The sequence below is a fragment of the Misgurnus anguillicaudatus genome, chromosome 7 (assembly GCF_027580225.2).
Source record: "Misgurnus anguillicaudatus chromosome 7, ASM2758022v2, whole genome shotgun sequence".
NCBI classification, from domain to species: domain Eukaryota; kingdom Metazoa; phylum Chordata; class Actinopteri; order Cypriniformes; family Cobitidae; genus Misgurnus; species Misgurnus anguillicaudatus.
This window is the reverse complement of record NC_073343.2, coordinates 11,241,199-11,262,505: the sequence shown is the minus strand read 5'-3', so window position 1 is coordinate 11,262,505 and position 21,307 is coordinate 11,241,199. Positions and strand designations below refer to the sequence as shown.

The following is a 21,307-nucleotide window of genomic DNA, read 5'->3' as shown; positions in this document are numbered from 1 at the left end:
TAAAGTAAAATGTTTTACTTACTATATACTGCTTCGTCATTTTTGTCAGATCTAATATTAGTGGTGCTTTTAATCACAGTCTCTCTGCAAATCCAGCATCAACTTCTTTACAAATGAATCTGCGGTACACAAAGTAAACAAACACTCCCCATGCGAGCTGTAACTTCTTCAAAAACAAACTTTAACCACGCATTCCTAATGTTATGTTCTGAGCGTTATCCAGCGTCTGTGTTCTTCCCATAGACGGTTCTTCCACAACCGAAAACTCAGTTTCCATGGTTACTCTATGATAACAGATCACCGATTTAAAATAAAAGTGTCTCAGAAAAATTTTATTTAAAAGTCATTTTGGTTACATTTGGCAATCTTTAAAAACATGTTTACTGATTGTTGAGACACTGCATGGTTTGCTTTTGCCCCTGGCCCACACGTGTGTCACGCGAAGCTGTGGGCGGGGCTACAAAAGTGGTCGTTGTATATTGATTTGGGGAGGTGCTTCAATTCTAAACATCATATTTCTCCGAATTCCTCACTCGGCTTTTGTACTGGCTTGGCTTTGTGCCAAAAACTGTTATATTTCAGTAGCCCGGACGTTTTCAGTTCTGAAACTTGCAGGATGTTCATTTAAGTATGATGACCTCTTATATAACAAATTATCAAGTTAAAATTGAGAATTTGATTCACCGCTCCTTTAAGGTACAAAAGTGTACTTTTTTGAAAAGGTATCACCCCTGTGGCAACTTTTGTACTCTTGTTTTCAGGAGTCATTTTTTGTGACACTTTTTTATTTACGTGTAAAATAAAATGTATTTGCACATTACATTACATTACATTACTTGTATAATAAATGGCTGTGCGAATTTTGTTCAATTCTACTGATTAAGTAATTTAAGCACATGATCTATCAGGTGTAGTTTGTTTATAATTGTGAAAGAAATTATGAAAGCTTTTTACATTACAGGTACACTGATAACATTTTTATATTTTATATTTAATACATTTCTGTGATGTGATGTCGTGGCAACTGCAGGGTGGTGCAGTTGGAAAATACAGTACTTTTCTACAAAAGGGACCCAGGTTCAAATCAAGAAATACACAAGATTTGTGAATTGTTCATATACAAGGGGGTTTCGAATAAAATGTCATAAAGCAAATACTCAATCCTACTGTATTGGTCACTTTAAGTAGATTACAAAAGACATTTTTATACTTTTCCAATGCTGCCTAAGTACAAAAGTTTATTTAAACCTTTGTATCTTGTTTAATTCAACTTTCAGCACATTTTAGTGTTACCTAAAATACAATAAAAGTCAGAGTTTAAGATATTTCAATGTCATTTTAAGCAATTTGGAGTATGTCTTCAGCATACTAATCCTATATAGTGCATCTCACTCAAAGTGTTATTACAATACAATGTTACAATGCCTTGTTTTTAATGACAAAATAGGAAAAGAATAGTATGTCCCCAGTTTATAACATATATGTACATCCACAAACAAAGTGTAATTTGCAACTGTAATGTTATCAAAATATTCTGTTCCCTATACTGCAAAAAAGTAGGGTAGATACTTAAGTTGTTTTTAAGTATACTTGGAATAGTTCCACTTTAGTTGACAAAGTGTAATTAACACAACTTAAAGGAACAGTATGTAAGAGATTTCTATCAATTAATCATAAAATGGCGCTGATATGTCACTAGACATTAAGAAATCGTTTTCATTTCAAATACTTATATCACTGACAACAGTGGTCCGGCCAAGATATTGTCATTTAAAAAGTGGAGTTGCAGCCCTCAACTGAAGTTTATGTTGTCATGTTGTGTATTGGCCACCAGTTGTGTGATTGCAGTACCAGTTTTGGCCACACGTTTTGTGATTGCAGTACCAGTTTTGGCCACAATCCTACATACTGTTCCTTTAAGTTGGACCCCATCGCTACTTTCAGACAACTAAAGTGCATTAAGTACAAAATTAGTTCTTCCAATATAGTAGACTTGAAACATACATCATACATTGTTAAGCGAACGTACATACAAATAAATTGTGCTTAAGTATACTATTTTTTCACTAGGGCTGCTGTACAAACAAAGTCATTTTTAATTCCATAGCAGTTGTATAGTTGTCTTTTGTATCATTTTATTGGAAGTATAATAACACATCTTAAACAAATAATCAAATATTAAGGTATAATAACGCATCTTAAAATCTGCTATTTCTTCCAACATCACTTATATCCTGTTTTTTGTTCTTTTTCCAGTGATCTAAATCACCTGCTGTCTTATGAGCATTTGAGTGTTTGCATCTTGGTTGCTTGGGAATCTATTTTGAATGTCTTTTTAACAGTGGCTACTGTGATTTAATACCTGCAATCTAATGTTTTGGTTACTCTGTTTGGGGCTTGTCTCTAGTTATGGGCTGCTGGGCCCAAGTGGCTGTGGGAAAACTACACTGTTAAAATGCATTGTTGGAACTCTGAAGATCTCTCATGGTCACATCACAGTGTTAGGGAAACCACCTGCATTCCCAGGGCATGAAGTACCAGGAAAGATGGTGGGGTACATGCCACAGGTGAGAGATGGGAAGATGGACAGTATACATATAATGATTATTGTGACAATCTTGATCTGTTTCTTTCTTCTCTAAATCTAATCACTATTTTTTGTTTTCTCTGTTTTTGCTGTTTCTTTAACTGCTTTTAGGACATAGCTTTGTACAGTGAGTTCACTATTAGCAACACACTATGGTTTTTTGGTCGGATCCATGGCCTTTCATCCAAAGACACAGAGGCCAGAATAAATTTCCTCATTGACTTCTTGGACCTGCCACAGAAAAACAGCCTCGTCAGAAATCTCAGGTAGAACGACACTGTGTGTGTGTGCGTGTGTGTTTGTGTGTGTGTGCGTGCGTGCGTCCGTGCGTGTGGGAGAGGGAGAGAGTATCATGTGTGACCCAGTTTACTCTGCTAAATGTTCCTACACCCATATTATCATCAAGGCCTAGCAAAATACTTCATGCATGCAATATTCCTGTGTCTACTTCTCTGCTTATTCTATTCAAAAAGTTCTCATGCTGCTTCTGTAGTGGTCATGTGACTACAATGGATTTTCTATGGATAAATTAGGCTAGTGATTATGGAATAAAGGCCTCTTGTTTAATAAGGGTTTGTTGACATTTGAGGAGATGGGAACTTGGATTGATCAAATACATTGATGCATAAATGTTTGATGTAGAATAATTCATTGGTTGGATATAAAAACTTTAAGAAATGTTCTTATAGCTTAACTGGTAAATGATGTTGCCTAGAATGCTAGTCATGCGTAAAAAGACCTGTAAAAAGAATTTGAACGCAAGACACACTAAGTTCAGTTCATATAGGCAGTCACTCTGGATTCATTGTTACAGTGCTGAGTTTTAGGCATTGTTTATTTATTTGAAATTGTGAGGGGAAAGATAATGGCCCTGAAGGGCTTGAACAATCACAGGTTAGGTTAGGTAAGGTGGATCAGCGACAAGTCTTTAATAGTAATGGATTATTTTTACTCTAATTATTGACGTTATTAAGTGTAATTTAAAGGTAGTGTAAATCCTTTTGTACATTTACAATGTTAGGCTATTAATAAACCTATTCCATTCATATTTTGCACAAAGCGGAGGGCAGCGGCGGCGTGTTTCTCTTGGAGCTGCTCTCCTCCAAAACCCACAACTTTTGATCCTGGATGAGCCCACGGTGGGAGTGGACCCTGTTCTCCGGGCTAAGTATGCATTCTATTTTTTATCCATCCCTCAGTCTTCCTCATTCTTTCACACTCTCTAACCCTCTACTACACCGATGCTGCATTATCACTGTGTCTCTTATGTTTATATGGGCATAAATTTGTTTAGTTAAAATGTAATTGTTTAATGTAAATCATAGTAACTGTTCAAGTTCCATGCATAATGAGCAAATCCCAGTAGATCCTTTCCCACTTTGGCAAGCCTTTCTCATGCGAATGCATTTTGAGTTGGCGGCATGCTGAGGATTAGCCTGATTCTATAGGCTCAAGATTCCAACCACAACTTATTGCAAATATTTCAATTAAAATTTTAAGGAAAAATGCTTAAATGAAATGCCCTTTTGCTGCTGCTTTCTGTTTAAGTAATAAATGAACAAAAAGCAATAAATAAGTCCAAAAGTAGTAGTTGCTGTAAAATATAAAAGTGCACTGCAGTAAAAAATGGTTACTGTGTCAAATGCTTTTTACTGAGATCAGAGATTGGTTCTGGACTTCGTTAAACTCTGCTTAAATCCTCTTGTATGTGCTCTACACAACAGACTGTGATTTGAGTTTGTCATAGCCTGCAACCTTTTGAGGAATGGCTCACCTTGTAAATCATCTGAGTGCATAACCTGTTCATTGTGTTTTATCAAATTTCCTAGGGTATGTTTTAGTAAAAGAAATTTAACTTAGAAATTATTGCATTTTTGATATACACTCACCTTAAGGATTATTAGGAACACCTGTTTAGGGCAGTTGCTTCAATGAATTTAAGGATGTGTCCTGGTCAAGACAATCTCCTGAACTCCAAACTAAATGTCAGAATGGAAAAGAAAGGTGAATTAAGCAATTTTGAGCATGACATGGTTGTTGGTTAGCCTAGAAATCTAGACGCACCCTAGCGGCCGCAAAATATATTTGCTGCCAGGGTTTAGTCTAGGCACTCACATAACACTTAACAGCTCCAAAAACCAAAATTTGGTCAGGCCAATCACATCGTGTGTAGTGTCTGTGGGGCGGGCTTAACATGATGACGACAGAGCTGCCTGCGACGGTTCCTACTTGAAAACAAAGAATGGCTGCTGCTGCTGGCGAACAGCTTTCTTTTGAAGCGGCTTTGGCCGCGACTCTGGAGGACTTAGACTTATGTTTTTCTTTGAGAGAAGAGCAAATAACCCTACTGAAGTCCTTTTTAAGCAAGAAAGATTTGTTTGGAGTTTTGCCGACTGGTTACGGTAAAAGTTTGATATACCAATTAGCTCCACTGGTGGGGAAGCGCAGGGGACTCATACGTCACCTTCTTCGTTGCTCTGATTGGTCATAGCGCTATCCTATTGCGTACAGAGGCATTTTGAGGGACAACCTTATATCCCGCCCCTTGCATTGAGCCGTTTGTGTGAAGAGTTGCCAGACCTTACATCTTGATGTAGGTCTGGCTAACCAGGCTAGTTGTTGGTGCCAGACAGGCCGGTCTGAGTATTTCACAATCTCCTCAGTTACTGGGAGTTTCACGCACAACCATTTTTTCTAGGGTTTACAAAGAATGGTGTAAAAAGGGAAAAACATTCAGTTTGCGGCAGTCCTGTGGGCAAAAATGCCTTGTTGATGCTAGAGGTCAGAGGAGAATGGGCCGACTGATTCAAGCTGATAGAAGAGCAACTTTGACTGGAATAACCACTCGTTACAACCGAGGTATGCAGCAAAGCATTTGTGAAACCACAAAATGCACAACCTTGAGGCGGATGGGCTACAACAGCAGAAGTCTATCACTTTATAACCACCATATACCCATCCTCTGATGGCTACTTTCAGCAGGATAATGCACCATGTCACAAAGCTCAAATCATTTTAAAATTGTTTTTTTGAACATGAAAATGAGTTCATTGTACTAAAATGGCCCCCACAGTCACCAGATCTCAACCCAATAGAGCATCTTTGGGATGTTGTGGAACGGGAGCTTCGTGCTCTGGATGTGCATCCCACAAATCTCCATCAACTGCAAGATGCTATCCTATCAATATGGGCCAACATTTCTAAAGAATGCTTTCAGCACCTTGTTGAATCAATGCCACGTAGAATTACGGCAGTTCTGAAGGCGAAAGGGGGTCAAACACAGGATTAGTATGGTGTTCCTAATAATCCTTTAGGTGAGTGTAATGGTGGGCCCAGATATAGTCCCTATATAGGAAAATGTTCCCTTTGTATTAACATAACAGTTCTGTTTTACAGACGTGCAATAACTTCTCCACTTTTGCAGGATATGGCAGCACCTGGTGGATATTGTTAAAGATGGACAGGTGTCTGTTATCATTACGACACATTACATTGAGGAGGCCAGACAAGCCAATACGGTAAGGTAACATTAATAATGAAGTTTTCGTGAAAGTTGTTTAAAATACAATCATGTTGCAAGCCAAAGTGTTTGAATGTGGGAACTGGAGCGTCATCTCATTTATATCATTCGACTTTTTTTTTTTACTTTTTTTGCAGTTTTGGTGCTGTTGCAAAACTAAAGTGAATAATATTATGCAGATTATCCTGCAGACTTGAAAACAGTGAAACATCAGGACATGATTCATATTCAGAGCTCTGGTGTGTTTACAATAGACAGGCCTGTCCACCTAATACACTTAATCCTTTATTACAATGTTGCCTCATTGCGTACTTATTCCTTAAGTTGACATTGTCTTCTGTGCCTTAAAAATGGGCTTTTTGGAGAAAAGTTACGTAAACATTTTCTCTACTTTAAATGCTGCATTTTGTATTTGGATGCCGTAGAGATAAACCACTGTGCTGTCTGTTTTACTAACATGTAGTTGCATCATAAATAGAAGACAATAATTTCAAACATGTGGTAGGTTCTAGATGGCAAAACAACAAACAGGCATCTGACTGAAAGTATTTAAAGTGTTGTTTTACCAGTTTATCATTTGACCTGACACCTGTTGTTTTTGTTTGGCGCCGTGCATATTTCTGTTTGACTGTGTTACATCAACCATTCCATTGCTACATCCTTTGCAGTTTATTTCTCTGAGTCACATACACAGGCCGTAAACAGAACAGATCCATTCACACACATGGACATAAAAGTACATTTGGGTGTACTTAAAGACCCACATCAGTGATGTAAATTCCTAAAAAAAAAACTTCTATTCCAAAAACAATTCCTATCAACTAACAAGGGCCATAAGATATACCAAAACAGCACATTCTGTCATACCGCAATATGTATATTGCAATGGTATGGAATAACTGATTGCTTCATATAACTGAAAGTTTTTGCGCATATATTTTACAACAAGTAAATGACACAAATGGAAATTAAGTAAATCTACTTAACTAAGTTAAGTAAAATTACACTGTAAAAATGGTTATTTACTTAAAAATATTATATATAATATTACCAAAACATTTTTATGTACTTTTAAAGGCTTACTTCTTTAATGGAATCTTCCTAATTTAGTCTTTCTTTTTTTAGTTAAAAACACATAAAATAGCGTTTAATTTCAAATTTTACTCTCCAAATGCATAAGCTCAAAGTTCAATGCCAAGCGATATATTTTATTTAACAGAAGTCCACTTTCAAAGCCTACAGCGAACGACCGGTTTGGACTACAGCCCTCTGCATTCACACGGGGCATAAGCGTTAACGCTTACCGTAAGGCTGGTCTGAAGCGTGGCCAACAGCCAATCACAGTGGCCACTACACATGCTCCGGTCTTCCATAAAGGTAATTGGCTGCCTCTGCCTAGGTTATTTGCATAAGGTGATCTGATTGGCTGACGCACGCGTTGCCGCTTGAAAAGTTGAGAAATGTTCAACTTCTGCCCCGAGCAACGGCACTGACGCGGCACTGACGGATCCACAATTCAGTTCGGCAACGCATGACGTCACCCATTAAAAGTGAATGGGAAGTGTCAACGCTTACGCCCCATGTGAATGCACCTGCTGCTGTCGAATCACAACACACTAAAGAAACTACACAATCAGAACTCATTACATATTTCTGAAGGAGGGACTTTATAGAACAAGGAAGACATCAGTCGTTTTAGGACAGTGAAAACAGCGGTATAGAGATATGTAAAATGTGTGAAAAATACAGCATTTTTTTACATGTGAAACATAAACACATTTTATATTGCGCACTGTAAACACAATCAAAGCTTCAAAAACGGAAAAAGATCGGGACCTTTAAGTTAATTTCCTTCTTACAAATTGAAGTGGATTGTACGTGATAAAATGAAGTTGAATTTACTCAATGTGTTCATTTGGAATTACTCAAATTACTCACATTTTTACTTTATTTTTACTTAAATTTTGGTTATAAAACATAAAAAAATTTTTTGGGTTAAATTATATTTTTTTATAGAGTTTACTTGTTTTATTTTATTAAATGTACGAAGGCACATAATCATTTTTTACAGTGTATTTTTTTCTAAACTTACAGCATTATTGTACAGTTATGTCATATTATTTAGCAAGTTATTTCAAAATGCATTTTCTTTTAATATCATGCAGCACTACTATCTAGCTCCTAAAAATAACAAAAACAGTTTCTAGACTTATAATTGATTCAAATAGACAACATTTACTCAGGTGGTGTCACATGCCCACTCAAGTTTCAGAAGACATTTCAATAATGTCACAAACTGTGGCCTGATTTTTTCCTAAGAAATGAAACCTAACTGAAAAGTCAAAAAGTTTTCTGATGGATAACATTTTCCTTTAAGTATTTTTCTTTCCTAATTCTCTCTTTGAAGGTGGGTTTGATGCGAAGTGGTCAATTGCTAGCTGAAGGTCCTCCTGATGCTGTTATGAAGCAATACAATGCAGCAGTGAGTGCACAGACACACTTATGTGCAGTTGATGAGCAAGTATACACACAATCATTGGGTTTACTTGTGTGTCTGTGTTGTTATGCGTGTGTGTGTGTGTGTGTGTGTGTGTGTGTGTGTGTGTGTGTGTGTGTGTGTGTGTTTTTAGACATTAGAGAGTGCTTTTTTACAACTTTGTGAGGACTCTGATCAGATGGGGTCCAAGCAGAGTCCTCACAGCTGCCTGCTGGAGAGCAACCCATCTCCAGACAGTGTGAGTGATGAAAGTCATGAGCCCATACTAAGAAAGAGATCAGCAGAGGACATGCCCAAATTTCAAGGTACAGAGGCCTTCACCTTACAGAGACCTAGTGTATATAAAATGATTTATAGGAACAAACTTTGACACATCTGACACTTACATTCAGATCATATGTGTGTGTGTATCCTTAGCTGACTGGAAGGTGCGTGCCAGGCACGTCATACCAAAATGGCGTAACATTGCAGCTCTGATGATCAAGACAATGATTCGAATGAAAAGAATGCCAGGGTATTTAATACTATATAATTACTATGTAAATAACATACTAAACAGATTAAAGGGATAGTTCACCTAAAAAATGAAAATTCTGTCATCATTTGCTCATCCTCATGTTGTTCTGGACCTGTGTGAATTTCTTTTTTCTGATGAACACAAAAGAAGATAGTTTGAGAAATGATGGTAAACACACAGCAGTAAGTGATTATAGACTTCCATAGTAGGAAAAAAATATTTTGGTAGTATGATAAATGACTAAGAAAATATTTTGATAAATGATGGTAAGCACACAGTTGATGGTACCCATTAAATTCCATGATTTTTTTTATTCCTATTATGGAAGTCTATGGTCACTTACTGCTGTGTGTTTACCATCATTTTTCAAAATATCTTCTTTTGTGTTCATCAGAAAAAAGAAATTCATACAGGTTTAGAACAACATGAGGATGAGTAAATGATGACAGAATTTTCATTTTAATGTGAACTCACCCTTTAAGTATTTAGTTAAGCAAACAGAACAAATGATGCATTTATTAATGTATGACTTTATGTAGGGATTTATTTGGTAAGTAGCTGTGCTTTACGACTGTATGACTGTCGATCAGTCATCCTACGGTCACTATCAAAAAATAAATCTGGTACATTATGTCTTAAATATTTGTGACCCTGACTATTAGAATAGCGAAGTGATTTTTTTTATATTTACTATTTTCTACATAGATTTATCCTACATAATGTTAAGATCATTCTGTAAAAATATAATCTTGATACCTTTAATATGTCAAAGATTGGACTCATAATAAAATGAATAGCTGAAATAAAACTTTGATGCTTGTTATCTAAGAGTTTGATTTTGAGACTTTAGCCTGTTTTTTACAGGCAGGGTCACATTTATCCAAGAGCTCTGAATCTTCCTCATATATTGGCATATTGCTTGTGCTTAGGTCCCTGTGTTTCCAGTTTCTCTTGCCTGTAATTCAGATCTGTCTGATGTGTCTGTGCATTGGTGGAGATCCCAAAGACATTGATGTGGCTGTGGTCAATAACGAAAGCATCTCCAGCGGCTTCAGCAAATCACTGCTGTCCTTCCTTGACAACACAAGTGTCCACCAGGTACTGTGTACACATGAATAATTAACATGCATTTGAGGAGCTCAGATGCAAAGGCCACTAAGCGTCACCTCCATCAAAAAAGATATAATGATTTTAATCAAATGCTCTTAGCACTTATTATATGTTCATCAAATACCTCAGCTTCAAATCTGCTTAGTCACGGTCGCAGGCCATTCAACCTGAATGTGGCAGTTACTTGGATAACAGTGTGGTTCAGATTCTTCATTATTAAAAACTATGTAAAAACTTTATTTGAAACTATGTATGAACAAACATTTTCGAGTGTTACTAGATCATGGTCTGTGACAGTTTTTACCAACACTAATGGGGGAGGTTGAAATATATCGAAAATAGCAATGATACACACTTTTACCCTCTCACTACCTCTTTTCTTGATTTCACTTCAACAAGTTAACAGGGAACAGAAAACACTTTATAATTAGTCTGTGTTTTGCCATCATTGTAACAATTACACATTTAAATGATTTTAATGGGTTTTAATGGGTTTCTTCATCTGCGTCAAGTTAAAAAGATCACACTTTTTATTTATTTATTTCATACATGCATATTTGTTTTTATACTGCAAGTAACTGTTTTGTCCCTTTTTATTCAGGTGAGCTTGTCTTATTCTGAGGCCTTTGCTGGCATCCATAATGGGGAATATTGGGGAATCATAGAGTTTGGGGAGAATTTCACCAGCTATCTAACCAAAAGGTGAGCCTCAGCCTCCAGATGATGAATGATTCCTGAGTGTTTCAAAAGTTGGTAATGATAAGCATAAGGTTTGTACCGTGTTTCGCTTTGGATGCTGTGTAGGGTGACCATATAGGCCATTTTTCCTGGACGCGTCCTGGCCAGGATTTCGGGTGCTTGTTACGACTTTTACTTCCTCTAGATAGTCAAGTTTGATCGTCTTCTCGGCGCTCCGCCAGGGTCCGCGAGGAGCCCCGGCGGGGCCGATCCGAGGATCTCACTAAACCATCCAATCGGTAGTAGCGACGGGCGGTGTGTACAAAGGGCAGGGACGTAATCAACGCGAGCTTATGACTCGCGCTTACTGGGAATTCTAAAATTAAATCACATCCCTGAAAAACAAAATAACCAAAAAAGATAAAACAGGCACAAATCCAGGAGCTCTCCAATGTTTAGAGCCTCTGTTAAACCAACCATGCCGTGACAGCAACACTCGTAAAACTCTGTATTTGGCAAATAATATTGAAAACACTGATTGGTCACGACTTATTGTGTGAGTGAGTTATCACCTGCCACCTCCATCAGAAGGGTTCAGGTAAAAAAATCCAACCAAAAATCAACACTGCGCAAGCTGGGTTAGTGAAAACAAACTGAACTTGAAGATGGCAGAAAACAGCACTAGGAACTTAGTCCTTGACACAGAAGTCTTTAAGAAATTATTATTATTACAGAAAAGCAACCGTTACATTTTAAGGTAAGAATGAAACTATGATTGTATGTCTTATGTTGTTAACTGAATGGCGTATGCGGTCAAGAAAATACGACTTCCGAAAGACACACCGAAATCCTGGCCAGGACGCATCCGGGAAGAATGGCATGCATGGTCACCCTAATGTTGTGACTAAACAACCCCATTGCCATGTTTCACAATTGCAGTGGTGACGTAAAACTTGCCTTCAGGTAGACGGCTGTTTACACTTGGCGTTAACATGTGTTTTCGTCGATCGGATCACAAGTGGACGAGAGAGACACATGACGTTTACACCTGGTATTTAAATCCCTCTCTTTTGTCCACTTTCGACCGCTTCTGTGCTGAATACTATGAGGGGGTGGTCTGTGAGACGGTGGGCGAGTCTCTCTGCTGTCATTCAAACCCGAGCGGGAGTAATTATGAGTTTATATGGACGCAAACTAATATTATGTCGGAGTGCACTGCTTGTTTAGCAAGTAAACATGCTGCACAGTGTTTTGTACATGAGTATGTAAGAGCTTTCTTTGAATTTTCAGCGCAATTGATGAAATAGGATCGCGCAACTTTCACACGCTTTCAATGTTCACGCCAGAAGTCAAAAAAGACGTAAAACTTGTGTTTAATACCTCAGATTAGATAAATGGGCGGAGAGAAGGCGGTCGCGTGTGGCTGTTCGAACGCATTCAACCACATGTGCGTTCCGCAACTCCAAAGCGATCCGATCGAAAGTGGTTTCGACCACCTCTGGATGTGGTTGAAAGTGGTCGAAAGTGGACGAGCTCAAAACGTTTTGAACACCGTTTACACCTGGCATTAACGTCGTCCACTTGTGATCCGATCGACGAAAGCACATGTTAATGCCAAGTGTTAACAGCCTCCCGGGCGGTTACAGACAAAGTACATTTTCAAAAGGGCAACATCTTTTCTGTACCACCTGCAGACGTCACTTAAGCTATTAAATGCAAGATAACACAATCCCTTGCCCAGCTGGTTGCAAACATACTTGTCTTTGTCACCCCCTCACAAACAGCACCCCATACCCTTCTTACTTCTTACCAACACACATATGCCTGTGTATGCCTGTCCCAGCTGAAGTCTAAACGGAAGGCAGGCAACAGACAGACAGACACACTTTATTAAATCCATATTGTGCAAAACGAAGATAAATGTAGTAAATATGTGGAATAGTGTGTTAAAAACTTTTGTATGTGTGCAGAATGTTACAGCCTAAAGTTTCCAGAGATGTGGTTGAGGGAGGATCTGTGCATGTTTGGTTGGACCTGACCAGTGAGTTTTATTGATTTTTATCTAACAAAAATAATTTGGGTTTTTGAGTCACATGACCTTTTATTGCTGCCACAAGAGGGCGTTCTGCAGGCTTAGACAGCACAGCCACGATGTGATCTGTCTTTTCTTCACAAGCTATGAAATTTTTGCTTTTTCTGGGGGTTAGTATTTTACTCTTAATTTTCCATCAATAAATGTTGGAATACTATTGCCAACATTGAAATAATATTAAGACCCCATTGCTTATTTAAGCTGTATTCTACTGTAGATTTCTTATTGGAAACGTTATATTTTAAAACAAAATACTTCATGTTTTTTAATGTAAAATGTTCAACTTCTCAGATCAACAAATTGCCATAATGCTACAGAAAAAGCTTCACGAGGCCTTTGAGGTTAGGGGGCATAAACACACATTCACAAATATGCTAAAACTTTACTTTTCTACATTGTTCAAATATCTTTTGTTCTACCCGTTTTCTCAAAAGGCTTTTATCAAGACAAAACTGGGGAGTCTGTCATACATGGTGGCCAGCCCCATAAAAGTAAGAGCAGAGTATTTATATTCTCAATCAGTTCAACTACCAGTTCAAAACTTAAAGTTCTCTCATGCTGTGCTATTGTTTTACAGTTCATATAAAAAGTCTACACACCCCTGATTAAATTGCAGGTTTTTGTGATGTAAAAAAATAAAACCAATATGAATCATGTTGGAACCTGTTCCACCTTTATTGCATATTTAAGTGAATAAAAGGGTCATTCTACAGAAACGTCCACTTTTGGTATGGCAAGATGTCTTAAAATTGATTTCTTTTACTAACATTTAAACTTAGACCACATTATTAGATTACTCTTCGACTTTAAACATAAATGACAGCTTAATGATTTTTAGATTTTTTGCGTGCATGTACTTAAAGAATGCATACACAGTGTTTTTTTGTCACTGGTGTTACCTTACTTCTTTACCAATATTAAAGGTGTTTATGAAATATTTTTTTTTCTTTTTTTTCAACTTTAAAACTTAATTCTTAAGTGTAGCAGAATTCAATTAATTTAAAATTATCATCATGTCACATGTGAAAGATTTTATTTAATGTGAAAGAAAAAAACACAGTAACACCAGTGATAAATGAACACTTGCAGACAAGACATTTCTGATTTAATGTCGCAGGACCGTGGTGGGCGGCACAATGTATAATAACACAGAGGGTGTGTTGTCCCTATACTAACACACCTTCTGTGTTATTATTTATTGTGCCGCTCACCACAGTACTGCGATGTTAAATCAGAAATGTCTTGTCTGCTAGTGTTCATTTATCACAAAATGGAGTAACGTGAGTAACCAACTCATTTAATTTTCAGTAATTGTATCTGCGTTACTTGATTAAAAAAAAATAATTAGTTACAGGTTCATTACCGCTAAAAGTAGTGGAATTACAGTAACATAATTACTTTGTAACGCGTTGCTCCCGTCACTGTGTAACGGGTGTGCTTTAAAGAAAGCGATGAAGAGGAGAATCCATGTGCAAAAGGTGTTTATTGTAAAATCCCAAAAGGGCCAGCAAACAAATCCAACAAGGGTAAATCCAAATCATAAATCCCAAAGACAGGCAATAGTTCAAGGCAGGCGGCAAAACAGGCAATATCCAAATACAGGCTAGGGTTCAGGGCAGGCAGAGTAACAATCAAAATCCAGAAAACAGGCACAGGTCAAAACAGGAACAGATAACAGAACCAGAATCAGACAGGTAACAGGTTGCAGGTAACAGATACAGGAAACAGGCTGGCTTACAATGTATAATATTCAGCAAACAACAGGTGTACAGGAAGTGGCTTTATACAAACAGACAGGAAGTGTGAAGTGAAACATGGCATGATGTATTTCAAAATAAAAGCCAGAACAGAACAGGATGTCAAAATAAAATTCCAAAATACACAGAACACAGAACAAAACCATTACACACTGTTTTTAACACAACTTGTGTTGTCCCTTTTATTTATTTTAACATGAAATAACGCCTTAAATGGCATGACACACACAATGTGTAAAAAATTAACACATAATTTTTTGCAGTGTGGTGTTACCCATAAGGAAGGTAACACCAGTGACAGTAACACCACTGACAATTTTCATCAAAACTGCATTTTATAAAATTACTGCTGCAAAGTATCAAACGACATGTTGTCAATCATTGTATACTCACAAAATTAAATAGTTTAATCCATTTGTATTCTAGTGTGATTTTTATTTAAAAATAAGAGCTTTTTTGTTAAACGGTAACACCAGTGACACAACTCCAGGGGACCACTACTTTCATTATAAATGCTATAATATTTATTCCGCATTTAGTTTTTTTATGTAAGTTACATCATATATTTGGACACATTATTGTATTTTAAATGGAAGAAAACACTGTTTTTGATCTCAAAATAAAGCATTTTCTCTCTGTACATGACTGTGGGGACGAGCACTTCTGTGGTGCTTGGAATTCTAATAAATTAATTAAAATCAAATATTGCTACATTGATGGCTCAAGAAGGTGTAATTGTTCTAATTACATATTGTTTCATTTTAAAATATAAAAAATTGTAACCCTAGTCTTTTTCAAGTGTACTATTTCTGTATAGGCTAGGGACAGAAAAATTGACATTTCCGTAGAATGACTTAAAAATAAGCATTTGGGGTGACAAAATGCCAAGTAAAAATTTTACAATAACTAGGTTGCACAACTAAGTGTGCACAGCCCTAAACGAATATCTAATTGAAGCACCATTAGATTTTATCATGCAAGCTTAATGAGTAAGAATCAGTTTCAGTTGACATTTTTCCTTGCAAAAGCATTCTAACTCTGTCAAATTAGTTAGGCGTCTCCTGTGCACAGCCCTCTTCAGATCACCCCACAGATTTTCGTTTGGGATTTAGATCTGGACTCTGTCTGGGCCATTCCAAGACCTTGATCTTGATTTTGGCCATTCCTCTGTTGATTTGGAGGTGTACTTCGGATCGTTGTCATGCTGAAAGGTGAAATTCCTCTTCATTTTAAATGTTTTGGCAGAAGCCTTTAGGTTTTGTGCCAAATTGACAGGCATTTGGTGCTAATCCTTATTCTATCCACCCTGCTTTAAGCCCTAGTTTTAGCTAAAGAAAAGCAACCACAAAGCATGATGCTCCCACCTCCATGCTATACTGTGGGCATGGTGTTCTTTTGGTGATGTGCTGTGGTATTTTTTTGCACCAAACATTTCTTTTGGTATTATGGCCAAAGTTAAACTTTGCTCTTATCGGACCATAATACACAATTCCAAAAGGTTTTGGGAGATAAAAATATTTGTTTTTCAAACTTTAGCCGGGCTTGGATGTTTTTCGGTTAAAAAAAGAATTCGTGAGATTATCGTCACATGTAGGGAGCAACCACTACTTGTATTTGTGTTTCAACAATGAGATCCTACCTGCTGAGTAAGCCCTCTGTGAGCCATGGCTTTTTCTGTTGGATGTTACCAAACTGATGTCAGAAAAAATCCTTTAGGACCAGTCACAATTTATTAAGAGTTAATTTGTCATTTTAATTTATGACAGGTATATAATAATTCGCATTTAACTTAAAGGCAGGATAGGCAGGAATTATCTAAAAAAACTTTTTTACAAATTTGTTTAAACTGTCTTTATATATCAATACATAAGTAAAATGTAAGTACTCTAAAAAAGAGAGTATAAAAATCGAGTGTCTGTAGACCTCTCACCACTGTTTTAAACACAGCTCATTTTTTCCATTCACTCCACCCCTCCCTTCTGGGTTTCTTCTAAAGCCACACCCCCAAAACACTCCGCAGACAATACCGCTACGTCGCATCGTCGACTTGAGGAAAAGCCACGTGATATTTACTCACGTTTGATTGCTTCGTTTATTCCCTTTTTGCCTTGTTTGCCTTCGCTGACTGGATATGCAGGTACTGTGACTTCTGAATTCACTTTCTGGGAGTTCTGAATGCAATTTCTCTGCCATGCTTGTGCTCTTTCAAGAGTGCCTCGTGCACGTTCAAATCAGTTGGGTGTGCGCATGTCTGGGCAGATCCCATGGCAACGGGTGGTGCCATGGTAGCGAGAGAGAGTGATATTCGTGCAAGCTAATCATTTGTTTCGTCCCGAATGGAAATAATTAGCTGTGTTTAAAACAGTCGTGAGAGGTCTGCAGACACTTTGGTTTTGTGCTCTCTTTTTCAGAGTACTTGCATTTTAGTTATGTAGTTGTGTGTAAAGACAGTTTGGACAAATTTGTAAAGGAGTTTTTTAGATAATTCCTGCCTACCCTGCCTTTAAGTCTGAATGTAATTGGTTGATTCTGAACACACTGCCACAATCCCCATTATAAAATGGGGCTGAAGCTATCTGAAGCTGATGTTTCCAAGGTCTTTGCTTCTAACCACCCAACTGCCTACCCGCAAGATCCCATCCCCACCCATCTCCTAAAGGGCGTTTTTCCACCGGTTATCCCTGCTCTCACCCACATTATCAACTCGTCTTTTTTCATTGGTACATTCCCCACAGCTTTTAAAGAGACCCATATAACCCCACTGCTGAAGAAACCCATGCTCAATCCTGCAATGTTAGATAACTACAGACTGGTATCTCTCCTTCCCTTCATTGCCAAGACTCACGAGCATGTTGTGTTTGACCAGCTCTCCTCCTTCTTCACACAGAATAACCTCCTGGACAGCAATCAGTCTTCAAGAGAGGTTACTCCACTCCTCCTGGCCTTTAAACCCACCACTGGGTCAGCACCCCCTTACCTTCACTCGCTTATACAAACTTATTTACCCTCTAGATCCCTGCGCTCTGCCAACGAGGGATGTCTTGTGGTGCCATCCCAAAAAGGGAAAAAATCTGCGACAAGATCTGCTGATTCTCTAGCCATCTTCAAGAGTCGGCTAAAAAAAAACATCTCTTCCGCTAACATCTAGCTTACTCGTACAAAGTTTAATATCTTTTTCTATTTTTCTGTCCTAAAAAAATGGATACGACTAATTCTAGTGCACTTATGTATTGCTTTTCTTGTGTCGTTCTAATGGCTTCTATTGTTTACCTCATTTGTAAATTGCTTTGGATAAAAGCCTCTGCTAAATGACTATATGTAAATGTATAAAAGTGTGTACACTTATGCAACCAGGTTATTGTACACTTTTTATCCCCCCAAATGATTCTTATTCACCTTAATATACAGGTAGAAATTTCACAATAAAGGTGGAACAGGTTCTGACATTCATCTTGGTTTTATTTGATTTTTTATCACAAAACTTGCAATTTTAGTAGAGGTGTGTAGACTTTTTATTTGCACTGTATACCTCTTCATTTCTCTCTTTATACATTGTTTTTATCTCTCTGTCCTTCAGGTTTATCACTTTCTTTTTTCTTTATTCATTTTCTTGCTTTTGTTTTTTTATAGTTTGAAAAACCTATATATGGCAGTGAGAACACAGATTTTACAACATTTGTGACACCAGGAGCTGTTTTGAGGTAAATACTTAACACAAATAAGGTGCACATGTAATAAGTGTAATATACTGTATATCTTGCCTCTCATTGTGACTTTTTGTCTACTTAACAGCATCACCTTTTACCTGGCAGTAGGTTTGACTGCTCTGTCTTTTGTGTTGGAAAGAAAGGAGGGGCTGCTGGACAGGTGCTGGGTGGCAGGTGAGACATCTCACATAAATCCAGAAAGTTATGCTTTCGCATCTTAATATTTATTTATTGTTAAGCTGGGGACTATGTATCTTTTTTCCGATACCTCCTAAAGCCAAGGAAGTACACTTTAAAATCTTTAATGATATTTACACATCCTTAGAGTTATTGAGATATAGAATTAATATTGATTACAATAATTGTATTTCTGAGATTGAAACAACACATTTGTTTTTTTGACTGTTCACACAGTAAAGTGTCTTTGATCTGGTATGAATGAGTGACTTAAAGTTACAATTGTTCTGATATCTCAGTTCTCTAAAAATTATGTAATTTTTGGTTCACTAATAGATAAAGATAAATAAACTAAGAGGATAAACAAATTCAATTTCTATTGAATAATTTGTTTACAATGTAAATATATGAATACAAAGCCAATGTTTTCTGTTTTTCAAAAATAATTTTGGATTTACTGTAAATCTTTAAGTACAAAATTTGAAAAGTAAAAGAAGGTTATTTAACCTGTTGAAGGACTTTAAACTTTTAGAAGACCCTGATGTCTAAGTTTTTATTTTAACTTTTTGTTTATTTTATTTTATGTATTTATTAATTTGTGTTATATTTACTTTTTTCTTAAAGCTGTGCAGTGTTATTTTACTTCAAATTGGTTTAGCCTTATTGTAATAGTCTGTTAAAGGGATGGTTCAAAAATCCCAAACTGCCCATTGTGGAACGTTTTTTTTGTTGTGCATTAAAGGCAGTGGTGTAGTCTAGATTTTTGTAGTGAGTATACTCTGATTTTTCCCCTCTCACCCTTATGCTAACTCGTCCCAGCGCAACGCACCACCTTCATGTAACAGAGCATTCTAAAGTGTACACATAAACTGAATGTGTTATCAACATGTCAGTTTATTATAAGAAAAAAGAGTTTAACAGCCAATGGGTTTACAGCTGGGGAAACTGCACTGATATTTAGACTGGTTTAGTGTTAATCAACATCTAACTCGGGGCCAAAACTTACTCAACTGTTAATTAAAATTAAATAAACTGTTTACAATCTTCAATCCGTGGATAACACATGCATAACTATTGAAAACATTACCATGTGTAATTTAATGGTGTAAATGTTTTTAATTAATACACATTTAAGATGACCATGAATTAACTCTAATACAGCAAATTCTAATAATTAAATTTGCATAGTCATTGATATAAAAAGCTTATTTTTTGCATATAATACAAGCATTGTCTAAAAATAAAAATAGGCTTTTACTTAATTATTATTACAAGACCATCATGTAGCCTAGACACTAAAACCAAGTGAAGAAAATTATCTCTTTAATTTGCAAGTCTGAACTGAACATCAACGCAGACATGAATTTCCTCACAGAAGTTTAAGATCATCATAGAAGTTTAAGATATATAAGATCATATCTTGAACGTAGATATATAAATAAACACAGAGAAGGGAAGTTTAACACTGTGAAGCACAAGCAAACATGCTAAAAGAGGCTTAAAACCATCAGGACATAAACGGGCTTATTTTATTGCACTTGAAACCTTACCTTGAGATAAAGTATTAAACTGGACTGATGATTTAAATGTTGTTTACTCACATGTGCGTTGTTAACTCTCCGGATAACTCTCGTTCACTTCTCCACGGACTGTTTGTTTACAGTGTCACGTGAGCAGCTACACTGCAGGTTCGACGTCATTTGGCGCTAAGCAGACCTCTTTGTGATGTCAAAGTACCGCGAGAGCGATTCAAAGCAGATTTCTCCATGTGATAACTGTAATCGCTCTCGCACTACTTTGTTGTCACTCGCCTGTGGGTTCTTGTGGCGCCACAGCAGTCTGCTCCCCAGTCACTCTAGCGCCGTTATAGTATTAATTTGATTTTATACGCCGATCGGATCGCGCAGTTCGGCAGGAAGTCATCAAATATATAGCTTATGTATATCCATTTAAACCCGCTAAAGTAGCAAGTGTAGCATGCTAATGGTTAGTGCTTAACATCTAAATTATGACTAAAAGTTTGAAATGTCACAAAACCATGCTGTTACGCATCCTCACGCTATTTTTAGTGGGTATACGGCGTAGTCCTGGGTATCACGTAGACTACACCACTGATTAAAGGGGTAGTTCACCCCAAAGTGAATATTCTGTCATCATTTACTCCTTCTCATGTTGTTACAAACCTGCATATATTTCTTTGTTCTGATAAACACAGGGGAGGATATCTTGAGAAGTGTTTGTGGCCAGGCCATTCGTGGACCCCATTCACTTCCATAGTAGGAAAAAATAATACTGTGGAGGTGAATGGGTCCACGAGGTTTTGGTTGTAGACGTTTTTCAAGATATCATCCTTCATGTTCATCAGTGTTTGAACTGATGAAGTTTATGCGTGTTTGTAACAACATGGGAGTGAGTAAATGATGACAGGGTTTTTATTTTGGGGTGAACTATCCCTTTAATGCACAATGGGAAGGGGTGTCTTCCACAATGGGCAGTTTTGGATATTCATCACCAGGGGGAGCTTTTTAACCAGAAACAGCAGCTGAAATTATGAGCAGCATGACAACATCTAAATGAATGTGTTGTATGTCTTCCATTAATGTGTGTGTGTGTGTGTGTGTGTGTGTGTGTGTGTGTGTGTGTGTGTGTGTGTGTGCGCGCGCGC

At 37.2% G+C, this 21,307-nt stretch overlaps 1 protein-coding gene and 1 long non-coding RNA gene across 5 annotated transcripts in view; one reads left to right on the top strand and one right to left on the bottom strand.

Moving 5' to 3' along the window:
* abch1 (ATP-binding cassette, sub-family H, member 1) overlaps positions 1-21,307 on the top strand; it is a 50,347-nt gene that overhangs the window by 15,028 nt on the left and 14,012 nt on the right. For all 4 annotated transcript variants that reach the window (XM_055172303.2, XM_055172305.2, XM_055172306.2 and 1 more), the window contains exons 3-16: positions 2,408-2,567; positions 2,699-2,853; positions 3,648-3,755; positions 6,012-6,105; positions 8,515-8,589; positions 8,738-8,909; positions 9,022-9,118; positions 10,051-10,219; positions 10,833-10,933; positions 12,880-12,950; positions 13,293-13,342; positions 13,436-13,492; positions 18,389-18,459; positions 18,551-18,639. In XM_055172303.2, the coding sequence (XP_055028278.1) occupies positions 2,408-2,567; positions 2,699-2,853; positions 3,648-3,755; positions 6,012-6,105; positions 8,515-8,589; positions 8,738-8,909; positions 9,022-9,118; positions 10,051-10,219; positions 10,833-10,933; positions 12,880-12,950; positions 13,293-13,342; positions 13,436-13,492; positions 18,389-18,459; positions 18,551-18,639 (1,469 nt within the window). The remainder of the gene's footprint in view (positions 1-2,407; positions 2,568-2,698; positions 2,854-3,647; positions 3,756-6,011; positions 6,106-8,514; positions 8,590-8,737; positions 8,910-9,021; positions 9,119-10,050; positions 10,220-10,832; positions 10,934-12,879; positions 12,951-13,292; positions 13,343-13,435; positions 13,493-18,388; positions 18,460-18,550; positions 18,640-21,307) is intronic.
* On the bottom strand, positions 2,682-20,779 carry LOC141365262 (uncharacterized). Its single transcript, XR_012370473.1, has 3 exons — positions 20,244-20,779; positions 4,477-4,566; positions 2,682-2,818 (listed from the first exon to the last, which is right to left on the bottom strand). It is a non-coding gene; the product is annotated as an uncharacterized lncRNA (long non-coding RNA).